At 41.3% G+C, this 20,985-nt stretch overlaps 1 protein-coding gene across 1 annotated transcript in view; it reads left to right on the top strand.

Moving 5' to 3' along the window:
- The first annotated feature begins 9,567 nt into the window (after positions 1–9,567).
- LOC139466849 (platelet binding protein GspB-like) overlaps positions 9,568–20,985 on the top strand; it is a 54,522-nt gene continuing 43,104 nt past the window's right edge. The window contains exons 1-2 of the mRNA XM_071248587.1: positions 9,568–15,466; positions 20,633–20,764. Of these exons, the coding sequence (XP_071104688.1) occupies positions 9,934–15,466; positions 20,633–20,764 (5,665 nt within the window). The 5' untranslated portion in view covers positions 9,568–9,933. The remainder of the gene's footprint in view (positions 15,467–20,632; positions 20,765–20,985) is intronic.

The following is a 20,985-nucleotide window of genomic DNA, read 5'->3' as shown; positions in this document are numbered from 1 at the left end:
CATAGGCGACTAAATGTTTTTTGTCTGATTTTCAATTACTGCAAGCCCTGAATTATTAACTTCGTTCTACAATTTGTCCCTGCAATGTGTCCACGGATGACTGTATCCACTATCCAAAGTCTAGAAACAGTTTATGCAATATGACGCAAGCCTGACACCAATCTCTACATCTGTTTTTACCTGGAGGCAGGGCAAGGCCACACAAACACTTCAGGTGACATGTATTTGATTGTATACACAATGAAGTATGGCTGATACTATGGAATCCTAGAAGGATCCTGAGCAGTTGCTAAAATTTGCTAATCCAAATATAGCACTGCTTAGCAAAATATAGCATGAGCTTAATCTCATGACGATCGTTTGCGCGCATCATCATTTTTGCATAAAAAATTCCCTCTGTAGTAGCAATATAGGTATATAAATCGGGCTCCTGTGGAGTTGCGGCAGAATCCCCATCATCTATACTACTCCCGAAAAATACTGTTACTTTCCTTATTTTGACTGACACCTCTGGGTCCGCACGTGGACAATAATGTAAACTGTAATCCAAATATATTGATTTGCATGAAATCAAATAACTTGTCTGTGTTGGCGACCGAGAAGTAACAGTGGTCATTCTTTGGTCATCCTGTTTCAAATGAAAGCAACTTTTCACTGTTAATTAAACAGTTAATAAGCAAGTCTGATGCCGGTTTCTAGCCTTACATATTCAGGCCCCGCCGTTGTAAACACATACCTACCTGGGCTTTCCTCTCACATCAAGGTGACAAGCCAAAACCAAACCCACTCACTCAGTCACTCCAGTTTAACACTGCACCCGACGCCTTGTTTCACTTCTTCTATGTTTGTTTGTTGTTTAACGCCGGACTGTGTGTACACAATTGTGTAGGTTGTTTAACGCCGCACTCAGCAATATTCCAGCAACATGACGGCGGTCTTCAAATAATCGAGTCTGGACCAGACAATCCACCTATTGCAATCCACTTATTGCCATCATGAGCATCGAACAACGCAATTGGGATACGATGACATGCATCAACCAATTCAGGGAGCCTGACCACCCGATCCCGTTATTTGCCTCTTACGACAAGCATAGTCGCCTGTTTCGGAAAGCCTGGGTTGCTGAAGACCTACTCTATCCCCGATCATCAAAGGGAGGGGTTGGTGTGTACACATTGTGCCTTCACTGCGAACTGCGTCGCCTCTAATGACTGCGACACCCGTGCTCCCTATACACATTAAGACAAATAATACATTCGGCCATATATGTCAGAAAATAACAGTAACACCAATCTCTACATCTGTTTTTACCTGGAGGCAGGGCAAGGCCACACAAACACTTCAGGTGACATGTATTTGATTGTATACACAATGAAGTATGGCTGATACTATGGAATCCTAGAAGGATCCTGAGCAGTTGCTAAAATTTGCTAATCCAAATATAGCACTGCTTAGCAAAATATAGCATGAGCTTAATCTCATGACGATCGTTTGCGCGCATCATCATTTTTGCATAAAAAATTCCCTCTGTAGTAGCAATATAGGTATATAAATCGGGCTCCTGTGGAGTTGCGGCAGAATCCCCATCATCTATACTACTCCCGAAAAATACTGTTACTTTCCTTATTTTGACTGACACCTCTGGGTCCGCACGTGGACAATAATGTAAACTGTAATCCAAATATATTGATTTGCATGAAATCAAATAACTTGTCTGTGTTGGCGACCGAGAAGTAACAGTGGTCATTCTTTGGTCATCCTGTTTCAAATGAAAGCAACTTTTCACTGTTAATTAAACAGTTAATAAGCAAGTCTGATGCCGGTTTCTAGCCTTACATATTCAGGCCCCGACGTTGTAAACACATACCTACCCTGAATACTACGCTAATTAATGGTTTCACCCGTTTTCTGAATGCACACGCCGTTCACAGGCGGTGGTCAAGCTTTGTCCAAGACGGATAAGCTCGTTAACGCCACACACGAACTATCCCGGGCATTATAATTACGTTGGATGTGTAACGAGCTCACATATTAGTCGCATTGCCATGATAATACTGATTGTTTCCAATATCATGTGATTCTCGGCCTACCTGTTATGGTGACGGGTGTGGCCTTCTATGCGACACAGGATGAAATTATAGAGACCGTGCATGTTTAACAATAATCTTCCATTACATGCTGACTGATTTAAAAGCTTATGTATTTAAGAGAATTGTATTCCGACTTGATATTTACCCTGTCAGATTATTTTACAAACAGTACATTTTTAAACGAATTAAGGAAACACAGAGAAGCAAATAAATAAAATATAAGCGATCAAAACCTTTCATTATTCTTAAGAAATATTTGCTAAAGCAGAGCAGATTGTACGATTCCAACAATATCATAAACATGTGTATATGAATCACGATCAAATGGTGATACTAGGTGTTACATGGTGAGTCTATTCGGAATACGATGGCTCGAAACTGGCTAGCGAACGGCTTTGTCTGCTCAAACGACTAATAATAATGATGATAAATGCATTTGTACGCTCGTACAGCACAGCATTCACTGCCGCAACACAGGTAGTCGGAGGCCTCTCTTGCCTGTATCTCTCTGGTCACTGGATTGTCTGGTCCAGACTCGATTATTTCCAGACCGCCGACATATAGCTAGCCTGTTGCAGAATGCGGCTTAAACAGCAAACTAGGCCGAACACTGTCTCCGAAACACTGCAAACGTGTGGTCCAAAACAGCCCGCTTGGACACATAATGGCTTTACAATATCAGCGTTGCACGTGACGGGTGCCATTGGTGGGGCAGGATACGCTCACCTTTTCGCGAACACCTGGTGTCATCACTATTTGATAGTGATTCATAAACACCTGGTGTCATCACTATTTGATAGTGATTCATAAACACCTGGTGTCATCACTATTTGATAGTGATTCATAAACACCTGGTGTCATCACTATTTGATAGTGATTCATAAACACCTGGTGTCATCACTATTTGATAGTGATTCATAAACACCTGGTGTCATCACTATTTGATAGTGATTCATAAACACCTGGTGTCATCACTATTTGATAGTGATTCATAAACACCTGGTGTCATCACTATTTGATAGTGATTCATAAACACCTGGTGTCATCACTATTTGATAGTGATTCATACACACCTGGTGTCATCACTATTTGATAGTGATTCATAAACACCTGGTGTCATCACTATTTGATAGTGATTCATAAACACCTGGTGTCATCACTATTTGATAGTGATTCAGAAACACCTGGTGTCATCACTATTTGATAGTGATTCATAAACACCTGGTGTCATCACTATTTGATAGTGATTCAGAAACACCTGGTGTCATCACTATTTGATAGTGATTCATACACACCTGGTGTCATCACTATTTGATAGTGATTCATACACACCTGGTGTCATCACTATTTGATAGTGATTCATAAACACATGCTGATGATCACGTCGGAATCGGACAGTCGATTATGCGCTTGGCAGAGTTTTCTTATAAACATGGAAAGGATTTGTCGCTTTTACTACTCCAACAGATAATTGGCTCTGCATGGATATTGATAGTATGCAAAAATAACAAATAACTCGAACACGTGACCCACTGATTAGAATATTTCAAATCTGTTATTTGACGACGTAATAGTTGGTTTGTGCAGTCCGATAGAATGACGTTATTCAAAATAGTTTCTTATATATTCACCAAGTTCTAGAATGCCAATCAAACAGTCACGTAGCCTCGGTACACAATACCTCTACGTGGGTTTCTGGCTTTGTCTGAGTCATTCGTGTTCTGTGTATTCGTTTATGTAAAGTAAAACATTGAAATATCTTCATCGTAGTTTGACCCCAATAATGTGGCTCAAAGTTAGTTGCATAAATTAAATCAAATTGCCAGACACCTAACTGCATCTGGTAGTCTTGACCCTGTTTATCACACTGTGGGTGCTAATGACAAGACGCGCGCACCCTTGCACCTGCTTTCACACCTGTCAATTGTTCAATCTAACTATATTGATTATTTCATCATAAAATAGATGTTCATGAATAACCGAGGTTTCCACACAGAATTAACCTTTCTTTTGTATGTACGACAACCTGTCAAAACGTGTTGTATATACGTAATCAAACATAGGCTCTTTTACATGAAGGTGTATTCAGCACAGTGGTGGCATCGTCAAGATTATTTGTGACAATAAGTCATTAAGGTTCTTATATAGGGATTACAAGGTGTGTTAGAATATCACACTGTTTGTGTAATACGCTTGAGTTTTCTATTACACTCCTACCCGACAACCGTTGTTATTGTCCAGGTAAATGTTCTGCTTGATGTAGTGTATATGTGTACAGGTCTGATGGTGTGCTCCCTCACAGGTTCTCCCCGGCATCCAATCATTAATATATGGGTAACTGCTCTCGCAGACAATTCTATACGACGGCAAAGTAGACCTACTTTTCCACCTGTACCACATCGCATGGTACTTGCAATCGCGGAGATTGGAAAATCCATATACTCTGAGATAGTTCTACATCTACACAGACAGCATGCACGTGTGTAGATGAATCGATATACTATTAGATAAATCCACATGTATATAGATAGCATGCATGTGTGTAGATAAATCGATATACTATAAGATAAATCTACATGTATATAGATAGCATGCATGTGTGTAGATAAATCGATATACTATTATATAAATCTACATGTATATAGATAGCATGCATGTGTGTAGATGAATCGATATACTATTAGATAAATCTACATGTATATAGATAGCATGCAGGTGTGTAGATGAATCGATATACTATAAGATAAATCTACATGTATATAGATAGCATGCAGGTGTGTAGATAAATCGATATACTATTAGATAAATCTACATGTATATAGATAGCATGCATGTGTGTAGATAAATCGATAAACTATAAAATAAATCTACATGTATATAGATAGCATGCATGTGTGTAGATAAATCGATATACTATAAGATAAATCTACATGTATATAGATAGCATGCATGTGTGTAGATGAATCGATATACTATTAGATAAATCTACATGTATATAGATAGCATGCAGGTGTGTAGATAAATCGATATACTATTAGATAAATCTACATGTATATAGATAGCATGCATGTGTGTAGATAAATCGATATACTATTATATAAATCTACATGTATATAGATAGCATGCATGTGTGTAGATAAATCGATATACTATTAGATAAATCTACATGTATATAGATAGCATGCATGTGTGTAGATAAATCGATATACTATAAGATAAATCCACATGTATATAGATAGCATGCATGTGTGTAGATAAATCGATATACTATTAGATAAATCTACATGTATATAGATAGCATGCATGTGTGTAGATAAATCGATATACTATTAGATAAATCTACATGTATATAGATAGCATGCAGGTGTGTAGATAAATCGATATACTATAAGATAAATCCACTTGAACATATTCGTGAAACCTGTTGAGTAAATATACAGCTCGATCAAAAATCAAAAGCCGAGCAGAATAAGAGTATTTATTATGATACATATTTAGTGAGATAGATAATGTTTCTAAATATTTATAATATATATTCAGAGAGAGAGAGAGAGAGAGAGAGAGAGAGAGAGAGAGAGAGAGAGAGAGAGAGAGAGAGATTTTTTTTATAAATACTATATATTAAGAGAGAGAGAAACAGAGAGCGATTGTTTTATTTTGTCCTATATAACAGTTTGGTTGTACAATATTGCCTGTATCGTATGCTCTTCATAAATGTTTTAATGTTCTAAACCATTACAATTGTAACAACCTCTCTCAATTATCCCCACTTTACTTCTATTATATAATCTAAACAACAATGTTCAGTACGCACATCGTGTAATCTTCACTAGCAGTAACAGTCAGCGGGAACGTGTCAGTCCTCTAGTTCTACACAATGTCCACATGTGGGGATCGAATGACCGGATACAGGCAGGGGTACACTTGACCGTCTGTATTGATCACCCAGGATTACCGCCACACAACGCAGCTATTGAATAAGTAACTGCCCACAGCATCTGTTCATCTCGTGTTCCCACCAGGCCGTCATCTATTGATTTCAGGTGTGGAAAATGTACATAATTAATTAGCACGATCGAATTGATATCGAATTCTGTATGGAGGCTAGTTGTACTCGGTGTTTTTGTGGAGTTGCCACACTGGTGGCTTCACCTGCCATCTTCATCCCATAATTCCCTCACAGCTTCTACATTAACTTCATTATTATTATTTACAGATTAAAATACAAAATGCAGCAAAGAGAGCTTGGGTGATCCTGGCACAGTTAGGCTGGTTAGGCTCATCATCAGCTCAGGGCCCCTGCCCCCTCTACACGCAGCCCAGACAGCGAATGGGACTTCTCCAAGGAAGCGCTACCTTGTCAAACCCACCCAAAAACTTTTCGGAGAATGTGAAGACTCCCCAACACTGCAGCCTTCTGCATTACCCAGATTGTCAGAAGGGCTGTATTCCTGGTAGCAAACCTGGGCACTCTCCCAATGTCAGTCAACAGACTGGGAGGTACCAAACCTAAGGAACCGAGAACAATGGGGAGTCGGACAACTTGGTACTTGGGATGCAAGCGTGACATTTCGAAAGCGAGGTCTGCATATTTCCCATGTTTTTCCTTAATCTTGTCAATCACATTACTGTCAAAGAGGACAGAAAATTCATTGAGTTAAACGATTTCATTGTATTTATAAAAAAGGACAAGATCAGATATGTTGGCCTGGATATGTCTGAGGCCATATACGGCCTATTCCAAAGGATTTTGTATTTATCATTTTCCATGTCTCCCTCTACATATTCCGGGTCGTACCATGGATGGACCTCTGTGTCAAAACGGTAATAAAAGACGGTAATAAAATGATCGAGCTACACCATCATGTCGTTTAAGATACTGTACCAAAACTGGGCATCCACTGACAATGTATTGGACAGTCTCATTAAATTCATTACATAATCTACATTTCATATTTACATTTTAATGCAAAATCACACATTGACTGTTTCGAGTGGGAAGTGACTGGTCCTGAGCAGAAAGCCTTCTGTTTCACTTTTCAGGCCAGACGACTTCATCCAAGTGAAGGACACTGCAGGATTGTTGATCTTCTCAACACACTGCACATAAACTCGATGCAGTGGTCGTTCAGATAGCCTCTCTTTGAAAAGCTGAGTCTGGGCCCACTTGATATGGCACTTCGCTTGTTTGACATTCATTCCTGTACCGTCCAGCAGTACAGAACCATCACAAAAATCAACACCGACATTGAAATTATGTCCAACATCTTTGGCTCGTTTTAGAAAACTGTGGAATGCCTTCTTTTCATCATGAGTCTTGACATGCCTCAGGAGATGATCATCAGACAAATAAATGTGTGCAAAAGTGTCAACAGCGACAGAAAATTCAATGATATAAATGCATGTACATGTGTGTGATTGTATGTGTCTGCTTGTACTAGTCCGATCTATAGCGCTAGCGTGAAATGGGGTTTAACGTCACATTTATTATTATTGCACTTATATGTACGTGTGTGTGTGTGTCTGTGTGTGTGTGTGTGTGCTTGTGTGTGCTTGCGTGCGTGTGTGTGTGTGTGTGTGTGTGTGTGTGTGTGTGTGTGTGTGTGTGTGTGTGTGTGTGTGTGTGTGCGTGTGCGCGTGTGTGCGCGTGTGTGCGTGTGTGCGTGTGTGTGGCTGTGTGTACTCACTCCGGTTTCATAGTGCCAGCGCTGTACTTTAACACGGATAACCACCTGAGACACGGTCTACTGACTCCAAACCGACCAGTCCTTGTTTTATCCCTTTCATTGCAAACACTGCAATCCGATCTTTTCTTTTGGGTGTATGGCAGCTTGTCATTACACATTGTGCACAAGGAATCATAATGATAATAACAATACACTTGAAGGACTCATTGCTCATTGTTATACTAATACATGTACATGTACTAGAGGAGTGTACATTTATCATTAAGCTGACCAGGCCTTCGTCAAGGCTTAACGTGATTTCATTCGTAATTGTAATAAAGAGATTACTATAACTCTCTTTGATCGTGTAATACTCTTGACTTGAGTCAACCATTACACCCCAGATGGGATTGTGTTGCTTGTAGTACATGTACCCAACGCTGGCAGCATTATATAGATCGTTAAGTACTAACGGACCAGATGTCGGAAACACGTTGAATGTGATATTGAATATATCACGATACAAAGTCTACATTTCTAATACAGAATGTCCTTCATCAAATTAAAGAAATCCGACACCTAGGTTTGTCCTTTGAAGCGAACTAGATTTTAGTGGATATAAACATTATTTGCTTTATATTCGGAAACATAATCTTCTTTCTCCCATTTTTTTAAAGGGTGGCCTAGTGGTTAAAGTATTCGCTCGTCATATCTGAGTCACGATTTTGATTCTCTACATGGGTAGAAAGTGTGAAGCCCATTTCCGATGTCCCCCGCCGTGATATTGTTGGAATGTTGCTAAAAGAGGCGTAAAACCAAACTCACTCACTTTTTTTCTTTTGAGGTAAGGTGAGGTGAAATGGGGTTTAACGTCACATTCATGATTATTGCACTTATTTAGCGATGTGCAAGCATAAAACATATTCATTTTTGTGGTAGATTTTATGCTTGTCGGGTTAACAGTAGAAGTCATAGCCCTGTTCAAACCGACAAACTATAATAGTCGCTCACGTAGGCAAATGTAGGCGGCCCCTGATCATCGGGTTGCAGTTGGTCTTCAGCAACCCATGCTTGTCGTAAGAGGCGGCTGACGGGATCGGGTGGTCAGGCTTTCTGACTTGTTTGATGCATGTTATCGTATCCCAGTTTCGTAGATCGATGCTCATGGTGTCAATCACTAGATTGTCTGGTCCAGACTCGATTATTTACAGACCGCCGTCATATAGCTGGAATATTGCTGAGTGCGGCGTTAAACAACAAACACACAAACAATCATCTGGCAACACGGGCTCCATCGGATCAATCTGCAGGCCACTGCTTGTTACCTAACATTGATAACGAGAATGAAATTGATTTATCTACAACCCCGGCATCAGCTGTCACACGCTGATTCATACTCCCGAATCACACTACAAAACAGTTCAGTTCAAAACACTGTTAACAGGACTCCAACGTCACAGCTCTAACACAATAGCCACTCAGTAGTATCGGATTAAATTTCCATGAAAAGGCCTTGCCCGTTAAAGTGGAACGGTGTTACTGTGCATTCATACATAAGACTACAGACAATTGATTTTGACGTGGTGATCAGTAGGCTCACGTGACTGGAGGAAGCCAATGGGTGTGCGTGGAGATCGTGAGAACAACCCCCTGCGTTAATCAAGTCCCCATTTACCTGGTAGGTACTAATTAAACTGCTTCTCTTCCATAACCTGTACCTGCACGCATTCAAGAACCGGTAACCAAGGGATTGTTTTTATCCACACCTATACAGGGAAGGATTCGAGGCTAGTATCACAACGGCTTGAAATCTTGTCAGGAGAAGTACGTGGTTCTTACCACCTATACAGCTAAGGATTCGAGGCTAGTATCACAACGGCTTGAAATCTTGTCAGGAGAAGTACGTGGTTCTTACCTGTTAACAGGATTTCTTTATAGTTGTTTGGTTTCTGAAATCCTTTCTTGTGCTGTGTCAAGAACGCTACCGAAGAAACAATTAACCCTATTTTGGATCTTTTGTGTTTTATCCAAGTCGGAGAGTACAATGTGACCTTTTAATCCTGTGAGTTTTTATCTATTTTTATAAAAGAAAAACATTGTAAATATATTACAACAAGAGACCGTATATTTAAAACAGCTGACGCAGTCCAGTAAGTCGGATTAAGTGCTTAGGAAAGATGGGTATTCCTCACTGTGGAAACGTTTTGGGTAAGATGGATATTGCAATTACCCTTGTGTTTATCGTGCTTGTGAATCACGCTGTCAGGACTAAACAATCAGCGTCCGTGTCAGATATATCAATGACTATGAGTGACATGTCTACTGTGTCAGAGACGGGATCTATGTCACTCCCTTCCCAGATGGCGAGCTACGACTCATCAGCTAGTCTTGATAGTAGTGGTGTGTCATTGACGTATTCAACGGACTCGTCATCCAGTAGTATAGATATGAGTAGCATGTCAGGTATATATGCTAGTGACACTTCGAGTTACGTCATGGGAAGCCAGGATTCTTCAAGTATGTGGAGCAGCGATTCATCGTCAATGACGGTATCAACAGACATGATGGCAAGCATCTCTCAAAACACCATCAGCACGATGTCGTCTCCTGGAGACTATTCGATGTCAAGTGACCCAAGCATGATGCCCAGTATGTCATATGGAAGTTCCACAATGTCAAGTGACTCGAGCATGATGCCAAGTATGTCATATGGAAGTTCTATGTCAAGTGACTCGAGCATCATGCCCAGTATGTCATATGGAAGTTCCACAATGTCAAGTGACTCGAGCATGATGCCCAGTATGTCATATGGAAGTTCAATGTTAAGTGACTCGAGCATGATGCCCAGTATGTCATATGGAAGTTCCATGTTAAGTGACCCCAGCATGATGCCAAGTATGTCATATGGAAGTTCTATGTCAAGTGACTCGAGCATCATGCCCAGTATGTCATATGGAAGTTCAATGTCAAGTGACTCGAGCATGATGCCAAGTATGTCATATGGAAGTTCAATGTCAAGTGACCCCAGCATGATGCCAAGTATGTCATATGGAAGTTCTATGTCAAGTGACTCGAGCATCATGCCCAGTATGTCATATGGAAGTTCAATGTCAAGTGACTCGAGCATGATGCCCAGTATGTCATATGGAAGTTCAATGTTAAGTGACTCGAGCATGATGCCCAGTATGTCATATGGAAGTTCTATGTCAAGTGACTCGAGCATCATGCCCAGTATGTCATATGGAAGTTCAATGTCAAGTGACTCGAGCATGATGCCCAGTATGTCATATGGAAGTTCAATGTCAAGTGACCCCAGCATGATGCCAAGTATGTCATATGGAAGTTCTATGTCAAGTGACTCGAGCATGATGCCCAGTATGTCATATGGAAGTTCTATGTCAAGTGACTCGAGCATCATGCCCAGTATGTCATATGGAAGTTCCACAATGTCAAGTGACTCGAGCATGATGCCAAGTATGTCATATGGAAGTTCAATGTCAAGTGACTCGAGCATGATGCCCAGTATGTCATATGGAAGTTCCATGTCAAGTGACCCCAGCATGATGCCAAGTATGTCATATGGAAGTTCTATGTCAAGTGACTCGAGCATGATGCCCAGTATGTCATATGGAAGTTCAATGTCAAGTGACTCGAGCATGATGCCAAGTATGTCATATGGAAGTTCTATGTCAAGTGACTCGAGCATGATGCCCAGTATGTCATATGGAAGTTCGATGTCAAGTGACTCGAGCATGATGCCAAGTATGTCATATGGAAGTTCTATGTCAAGTGACTCGAGCATGATGCCCAGTATGTCATATGGAAGTTCTATGTCAAGTGACTCGAGCATGATGCCCAGTATGTCATATGGAAGTTCCATGTCAAGTGACCCCAGCATGATGCCCAGTATGTCATATGGAAGTTCCATGTCAAGTGACTCGAGCATGATGCCTAGTATGCCATCGTCATCACCACTGGCTAGTTTCTCGTCAATGCCACCAATGTTGTCGTCATCACCACTGGCAAGTTCCTCATCAATGCCACCAATGTCATCGTCATCACCACTGGCAAGTTCCTCATCAATGCCACCAATGTTGTCGTCATCACCACCGCCTAGTTCCTCATCAATGCCACCAATGTCATCGTCATCACCAGCTGCTAGTTCTTCTTCTGCGCCACCAATGTCGTCGTCATCACCCCTGCCTAGTTCCTCATCAATGCCACCAATGTCGTCGTCATCACCATTGGCAAGTTCCTCATCAATGCCACCAATGTCGTCGTCATCACCAGCTGCTAGTTCCTCATCAATGCCACAAATGTCGTCGTCATCACCACTGGCAAGTTCCTCATCAATACCACCAATGTCGTCGTCATCACCAGCTGCTAGTTCTTCTTCTGCGCCACCAATGTCGTCGTCATCACCACTGGCAAGTTCCTCATCAATGCCACCAATGTCATCGTCATCACCACTGGCTAGTTCCTCATCAATGCCACCAATGTCGTCGTCATCACCACTGGTAAGTTCCTCATCAATGCCACCAATGTCGTCGTCATCACCTCTGGCAAGTTCCTCATCAATGCCACCAATGTCGTCGTCATCACCAGCTGCTAGTTCTTCTTCTGCGCCACCAATGTCATCGTCATCACCACTGGCAAGTTCCTCATCAATGCCACAAATGTCATCGTCATCACCAGCGGCTAGTTCCTCATCAATGCCACCAATGTCGTCGTCATCACCACTGGCAAGTTCCTCATCAATGCCACCAATGTCATCGTCATCACCAGCTGCTAGTTCTTCTTCTGTACCACCAATGTCGTCGTCATCACCACTGGCAAGTTCCTCATCAATGCCACCAATGTCGTCGTCATCACCAGCGGTTAGTTCCTCATCAATGCCACCAATGTCGTCGTCATCACCACTGGCAAGTTCTTCTTCTGCGCCTTCAATGTCGTCGTCATCACCAGCTGCTAGTTCTTCCTTTGCACCACCAATGTCGTCGTCATCACCACTGGCAAGTTCCTCATCAATGCCACCAATGTCGTCGTCATCACCAGCTGCTAGTTCTTCTTCTGCGCCACCAATGTCATCGTCATCACCACTGGCAAGTTCCTCATCAATGCCACAAATGTCATCGTCATCACCAGCGGCTAGTTCCTCATCAATGCCACCAATGTCGTCGTCATCACCACTGGCAAGTTCCTCATCAATGCCACCAATGTCATCGTCATCACCAGCTGCTAGTTCTTCTTCTGTACCACCAATGTCGTCGTCATCACCACTGGCAAGTTCCTCATCAATGCCACCAATGTCGTCGTCATCACCAGCGGTTAGTTCCTCATCAATGCCACCAATGTCGTCGTCATCACCACTGGCAAGTTCTTCTTCTGCGCCTTCAATGTCGTCGTCATCACCAGCTGCTAGTTCTTCCTTTGCACCACCAATGTCGTCGTCATCACCACTGGCAAGTTCCTCATCAATGCCACCAATGTCGTCGTCATCACCTCTGGCAAGTTCCTCATCAATGCCACCAATGTCGTCGTCATCACCAGCTGCTAGTTCTTCTTCTGCGCCACCAATGTCATCGTCATCACCACTGGCAAGTTCCTCATCAATGCCACAAATGTCATCGTCATCACCAGCGGCTAGTTCCTCATCAATGCCACCAATGTCGTCGTCATCACCACTGGCAAGTTCCTCATCAATGCCACCAATGTCGTCGTCATCACCAGCTGCTAGTTCTTCTTCTGTACCACCAATGTCGTCGTCATCACCACTGGCAAGTTCCTCATCAATGCCACCAATGTCGTCGTCATCACCAGCGGTTAGTTCCTCATCAATGCCACCAATGTCGTCGTCATCACCAGCTGCTAGTTCTTCCTCTGCACCTTCAATGTCGTCGTCATCACCACTGGCAAGTTCCTCATCAATGCCACCAATGTCGTCGTCATCACCAGCTGCTAGTTCTTCTTCTGCGCCACCAATGTCGTCGTCATCACCACAGGCAAGTTCCTCATCAATTCCACCAATGTCGTCGTCTACACCAGCGGATAGTTCTTCTTCTGCACCACAAATGTCATCGTCATCACCACTGGCAAGTTCCTCATCAATGCCACAAATGTCATCCTCATCACCAGCTGCTAGTTCTTCTTCTGTACCACCAATGTCGTCGTCATCACCACTGGCAAGTTCCTCATCAATGCCACCAATGTCGTCGTCATCACCAGCTGCTAGTTCTTCTTCTGCGCCACCAATGTCGTCGTCATCACCACAGGCAAGTTCCTCATCAATTCCACCAATGTCGTCGTCATCACCAGCTGCTAGTTCTTCTTCTGCGCCACCAATGTCGTCGTCATCACCACTGGCAAGTTCCTCATCAATGCCACCAATGTCGCCGTCATCACCAGCTGCTAGTTCTTCTTCTGCGCCACCAATGTCGTCGTCCTCACCAGCGACGAGTTCCTCGACAACACCACCAACATCATCGTCAACACCAGTGCCTAGTTCCTCGTCAACACCAGTGCCTAGTTCCTCGTCAACACCAGTGGCTAGTTCTTCGTCAACACCACCAACGTCATCGTCAACACCAGCGGCTAGTTCCTCGTCAACAGCCCCAATGTCATCGTCAACACCAGCTGCCAGTTCCTCGTCAACAGCCCCAATGTCATCGTCAACACAAGTGGCTAGTTCCTCGTCAACAGCCCCAACGTCATCGTCAACACCAGCTGCCAGTTCCTCGTCAACAGCCCCAATGTCATCGTCAACACAAGTGGCTAGTTCCTCGTCAACAGCCCCAACGTCATCGTCAACACCAGCTGCCAGTTCCTCGTCAACAGCCCCAATGTCATCGTCAACACAAGTGGCTAGTTCCTCGTCAACAGCCCCAACGTCATCGTCAACACCTGCGGCTAGTTCCTCGTCAACAGCCCCACTGTCATCGTCATCACCAGCTGACTCCAGCTCCATCTCAGCTGAAACATCAACGGCATCTCAAGATTCTCTATCAGCATCCGCAACAAGCACACCCTCTACACCAGCAACGCCATCAGCATCGTCTACCATAGCACCGGGATCAACGGAAGCGTCTGCTACTGCAACCACATCCACAGAAATAATGCCATCAACCACAATGATGACATTAACCTCCACGGTCGCTGACACGTCAACCTCTGTAGCCATTTCCCCATCTTCTGTGTCAGTCGTCCCTTCGTCATCAATTGTCATAGACTTCAGCGGTTTCTACGGCTGCTTCCAACAACGAGGCATCAACTTCTTGGCCAAGTATGAAGTCTACAACAAAGTATACTGTGCTGCTACCACGATCCCTGCAATTGGAGGTAAACTAGCAAACCTTACCCTCCCGGATGGCAATGTGACAACCATAGACTTAAGTCCCGTGTCGTCATCTGTGCTTGCTACCGCTAGTGCCGCTCTCTCAAGCAGCAGCCCCAACTGTTCAGCGTATGACTTTAGCGGACAATCCAATGCAGAAATACTATCTGGTCTCCAAACAGATGTTCAAGCAGCAATAACGTTCTTCACTTCTCAAGCTTCCACCGAAGTAGATCAGGCAGCATTGTGTGGCGTCAATGTCCTCGGCAGCCAAGCATCGACGTACACCAGCACCATCGACACATACAAGACAGCTGCCAAGGCTCAGATAGCGGAGTTCAAGACGTACTTCGAGGCCCTGCTGGCTGCACTTAAGGAAGGTGAGTGTTATCTGTCTTCTAAAACTTGGGCTAATATACTCGGTAAGACATCTTGGTTGAATTGTGTATATTAAACTAATTGTTCTATTACAAACTGACCATTTGATGACCCAGTGGTGTAGCAAAGGGAAGAGGGTGGGGTTGGTGGTGTATCTGTCATATCTTCTAACGAACAATATCACTGAAAACTCATTCTTTCTGGAACAAAAAATGCCTTTATTTGGCAACAATAACATCATTCTATCATCCAAACTGTCTTCAACGTGCGATATCGCTTGGGTCACATCAAAGCGATATCTTCTAGGAGTTTACATTTCAATGCTTTTCCGTCCATTGTGATGTCACCATTGCAATTCAATTAAAACGCTAATCTCTCTGCCTCTGAAGTTGGTTAGCTTCTTACACTAACGACACTGGCTATTATTGTTAACAATCTAAAATAGTAGGAAGAATGATTTGGATAATAAATAAAACTTCACCCGAAAAAAGTTTGATTTGAAACATATTAGCGATATATTTGATGTCAAAAGACATTCGGTTGAGATTCATTATTTATCATACACAACCGGCATTCTTAAGTCCCCGTTATACTATCAAAAACTTTGATTAAAACCTGATCAAAGTCCATTTTGACCACGTTTTTGATAGTGTAACATGCTGGTAAAAACTTTGCCAAATGTTTTGACGGACTTTGATGGAATAGAAACCGATCCTATTTCTCGTCAAACTTTGATCAAAGTTTGATGATGTTGATTACATTTAGACAATCAGAACAAGGAACAATTACCCCTTTTCAACCGGAAGTGCATAGAAACAAGTCAGAAAGAGACAACTATTTTGGACTGAAGAGATGCTGGAAGAATTAATTCATTTGGTTCAACAGGGAGCAGCCATTCTCGGGACCAAATCTGTCTTCCCCGACGCCGCATTCTCAACAGGGCAATACACAAAATACAAATGACAACAACAAAACATTCTTCGTCAGTAGCATCCATCATAGCAAGATAATTCCCCCCAAAGCTTTGACGTTTGATCAAGTTTTTCATCAAAGTATTTGATAGTGTAACGGGGGCTTTAGACTTATCGCTACAGTGAAACTGAATCACAAGGCTTTGCAGACTAATAATATGACGTCATCAGTTACTATGACGTCACAATCAAATGACATCACTAATCCATGCCACTGAAACTGTTAAGCTGTACCTGTTACGCTCAATAATAATTTATTATATCTCTAATTTGATTTGTTGTTTTGCAACTGTATTTAATTCTTATTCAAGATTTTATTCTAAAATGATTAATTACGTGACGTTTCTTTAAGGCGTTGTGTCACTGACAAGTAATTGACGTACAGACATGCTATGTATGCCCATCAGTGGAATCCTTAGTCCCTGGAACAACCATGCTATAATCAAACAGGTGTACGTACGATGCGATCATGAAGACATAAAACAGATTCTCTCTACAGTAATGAATCCCCTCTTTGTTTTATTACTAAACTTCACATTTGTTCAGTCAATCGTTTATTGATAAAAATGTGATTGGACGCTACAGATAAATGTCAATATGATAATAGTGAACCTATGTCAAACCACAGGGGAAACATTAATACAATATTTCCACACGATTCCATTTTATCTGGATTTCAAACCCTGTATCAATAACGCCTAATACCCCAGAACCCTTTTGGTAAGCTGTGGTAATCGTCAAGTATTTAGACATCTACTTACTGAGACTTTACTAAATGAATCAAATATAAATATAATTAAAAAATTATACATGATTTATTTCGAATTGTTAGACTTCCGCAGATGTTGAGCAATGTTTTATTTCTGCCGCACCATACCCTGGTACAGAACAACACGTGATCAACAAGTAAACCAAGGTTAAATGTACAGCAAGGTCTCTGAAAGTAGTTGTTTAAAACATAAAACATACTATTGTATACAAATTAATCAATAAAAGAGTAGAGGTGCAAACCTGGGATACTTATATGGGTCCATTGTACTTCTTTTGAATAACGCTCAGTTTTGCGTTCTTTGTAAGACCTTTCTTTTAAACAAGAGTTTGATTGATATAATCTGTATAAGACTAATACTTAAACAAAACTAAATGGAACTTTCACGTTGTTTATAAATGAAAAAAAGCAAAAATTATGTACATAATCATAATATATAAAAATCAAGAAATAACATTTAAATGATAACTCTCTACTAAAAGTAGAGTCCACTGTTCGATTCCGACTATATCACAAACATGTGTTTAGGAATCACTTTCAAAACGGGATGAACCAAGTGTTCGCGAAAAGGTTATCGCATCCTGCTCCACCTTTGGCATATATTAAACTAAAGTATAATCTTCACAGACATTACATTACCGAGATGTTTTATGTCTGAATATGTTTTCAGCTACAAACGATATACTAACCTGGGTTTCTTTCTTCAGTATTTCTTTTACAAACGTCCAGCACAGTATACCGTCATTCACCTTTCATAAATTATATTTCGAACCCGAGGTTCCAACAAATGTACCATACCTGGTGTCATCGCTGATTTTCAGTGATCAATATACTTTTACGACAATTTTGCCTTTTGCGCCCAACTGATAATCTAAATGAGCTATTCTACGGCGTTGTCGTTTTATATTTACTGGAATTCTGACCTCGCTACCAAACAGCTCAATGAAGCTTTACGTAACGAATGTTCTTATTTGAGTCTGTAATAATGCAATGTCATGTCACATGTGTCTTACGAAGTACTTCTTTGATTCTTCTACAGTGATTCATTCACATACTTTTCACCGCTACAGTCTCCACTTTGTTGTAATAAAATAATCGTTTTAAACATTCCGTTGGCGATAAATATTAACTCTGAGTTTTTGGTTTGCAAATATCAAAATCTCAAACTAATTTCAGTCTGTCGAACGCCGACAACAGCAGCGATCTGGAAAGTTTTACCTGGAACATAAATGGATATGGATATGAAACACTATCACTGTTTCCAAAGTTTCGACACATTCCTGCTGTTTATAATACAAGTTATTTAATATCGAGGTTATTTATATATGCCCTGGGTGATGTGGCAATTGCCATGGAAACAGCCTTGGCTCAATGACAAACACGTGTTGTTATTAATGGGAGTCATGTGTCGCATCGATATTGACATGTCTGTCTCATCGATCGTTTGATAAAGAGCCACAGCTGATATACTGAATATAGCATGTCTCTAATGAACTATCACAGTCTCTTCTACCTTGTCAATGTGGACATCAACGTGACCACGACTGTATTCTCCACGACCTCGTCGTCATCATCATCATCATCATCATCATCATCATCATCATCGTCATCATCATCAATATTATCATATATACAATACATCTACCTACCTGGTAATGATTAAAAAAACACAATGTTATGTACGTTATTTGTAAATGACATGATATTCATATTTCAAGTAAAATCATGAATTAACCAATTAAGGTAGAAAGACAATTATTAAATCCTAATACAACCTCTTGGAACTGGACACACACGTCCTGACTGATACGTTGTTTTGCAAGAATTTAATGTATTCAGTAGACAAAATAATTGTGTCATAGTGATTTGCTCAGGAACTAACAACTCACTGATAAATTATATAGAATATAAAGAATTCCATGTTAAAACTCAATTAGAATTTAAAACAAACAAACGTTATTATCTAACCGTCGTTATTTTGATAGAGTGATTCATAATTGAACAAAGGATTTGCTGCTAATTATGGCAGGGGCTGGCGAGCAGTGCGTTGCCAGGGCAATGTTGATGCGTGTGGGCGGACATGTTTGTTGTGAGATGGGAGAACTGTTGTCAGCAATCTGGGTACAAAATATTATTTAAGACTTTCCCTGCACGATTGAAAGATTCGTGTAATCTTCACAGATTTTACGGTACTTTTTCAGATCTAATTGTACTTAAAAAAATATATACATTATATTCAAAATTATATATTATACTAAAATACTGTAGCAGCTAATTATGAGTAAAATGTTTTCACAGCATCGAAAACTGAAACACACTAAACTGAATCTCAACCACATGGACAGAAGGTCATAAAGTAAATAATATTTGTTTACATTTACATAAATAGCAAGTTATGAACATATATTCGCTTCACTGTTGTTTCAAAGCAATGTCAGTACGTGCATAGACAGGGACAATAAGGACATACCTATCCGGCGTTCATACACCATTGTTGGTAGTGAGCTACACGACCGATACTCTCAACAGGGACATCATGTAAATCCTGTCGGTGTTTCGGATGAAATTCATTCATTCATTCATTCAGGACAGATAATCTATCATTCCTCGCTTGTTATTCTCTAAATAACACAATGGAAACTGGTGTAACCAGTCTTCACAACCAATGCATCTTACCAATACAACGTCGATGCACTTAACTTCGTGAACCACCAGTCTTCTACATGTAAACGGATAAGCGGAAATTAACCAATCTTTTTTAATAACCAATGGAATGTTTAGATTTCGAACATCACGCCTCGCTGTCACAGCGGGACGTTGAGATACCTGTTTTCACTATTAACTAATCGGGGTAAGATAATGGTTCGGTCCAATTTTAATCATTCCCATTTCAGCTACGATGCTTAGTTTGGCCCCACGATATGCGTTTATTGAACTTTTATGAGGTGAACTATTAATACACATATTCGAACTTGGTAGGATTTGTTAAGGATCCCTTTGCTTCGGTGATCCGATGCAATTCCCTATTTTGACTTGTACAATATGTGCCCGGTTTTTGTTCAGGTGAAAAAATTACTTGCCTTTGCGTGTGTTTGTGACGGGTGTCATCGTTGGGGAAGAATACGAACACCTGGTGTCATCACTATTTGACACTGATTCATAAACACATGCGTATAATTATGGAGAGAGAGAGGGGGGGAGAGAGAGAGAGAGAGGAGGAGGGAGAGAGAGGGAGAGAGAGAGAGGACTGTGAAAAAACACACAACCTTTGTCTTTTTCCCACAAGTCATGAAAAGTCATTCGGTTTTATTAATTACTGTTATCCATATTATTAGCTCGACTACCGAGTCTGTGGTTTAGGTAATAAAAGTTCACTTCCAGATGTTTATCTATTCTTCTCATGTCTAACAATCACTTCATGGTTCCAGTGACTGGTTGTACGGGAACATTAGACTGCGCCGGTGTATGTAACGGCCAGGCTGTGTTTCACTCCACCTGCAACATCTGCTACGGTGGAACCGCCAATGTCAGTGCTGTCAGCGACTTCCTGGACTGCAATGGTAAGATATATTATGTAGATAACCGTATCATGAGCGTGTGGAATGGACATTAGCCTATTGTACAGGTGCCCCGTGAAGACCTGGAGTAGAACATGTCTTCATCAACCCATGTTTGCCGTAAAAGGCGACTATGTTTGTCGTAAGAGGCGACTAACGGGATCGGGCGTTCCAGCTCGCTGACTTGGTTGATGCATGTCATCGTATCCCAATTGTGTGGATCG

This window comes from Haliotis cracherodii, unplaced genomic scaffold, assembly GCF_022045235.1.
Source record: "Haliotis cracherodii isolate W230 unplaced genomic scaffold, xgHalCrac1.p SCAF_19, whole genome shotgun sequence".
Lineage (NCBI taxonomy): Eukaryota > Metazoa > Mollusca > Gastropoda > Lepetellida > Haliotidae > Haliotis > Haliotis cracherodii.
Note: the sequence above shows the minus strand (reverse complement) of the source record. Positions and strands in the feature narration are given on the sequence as shown.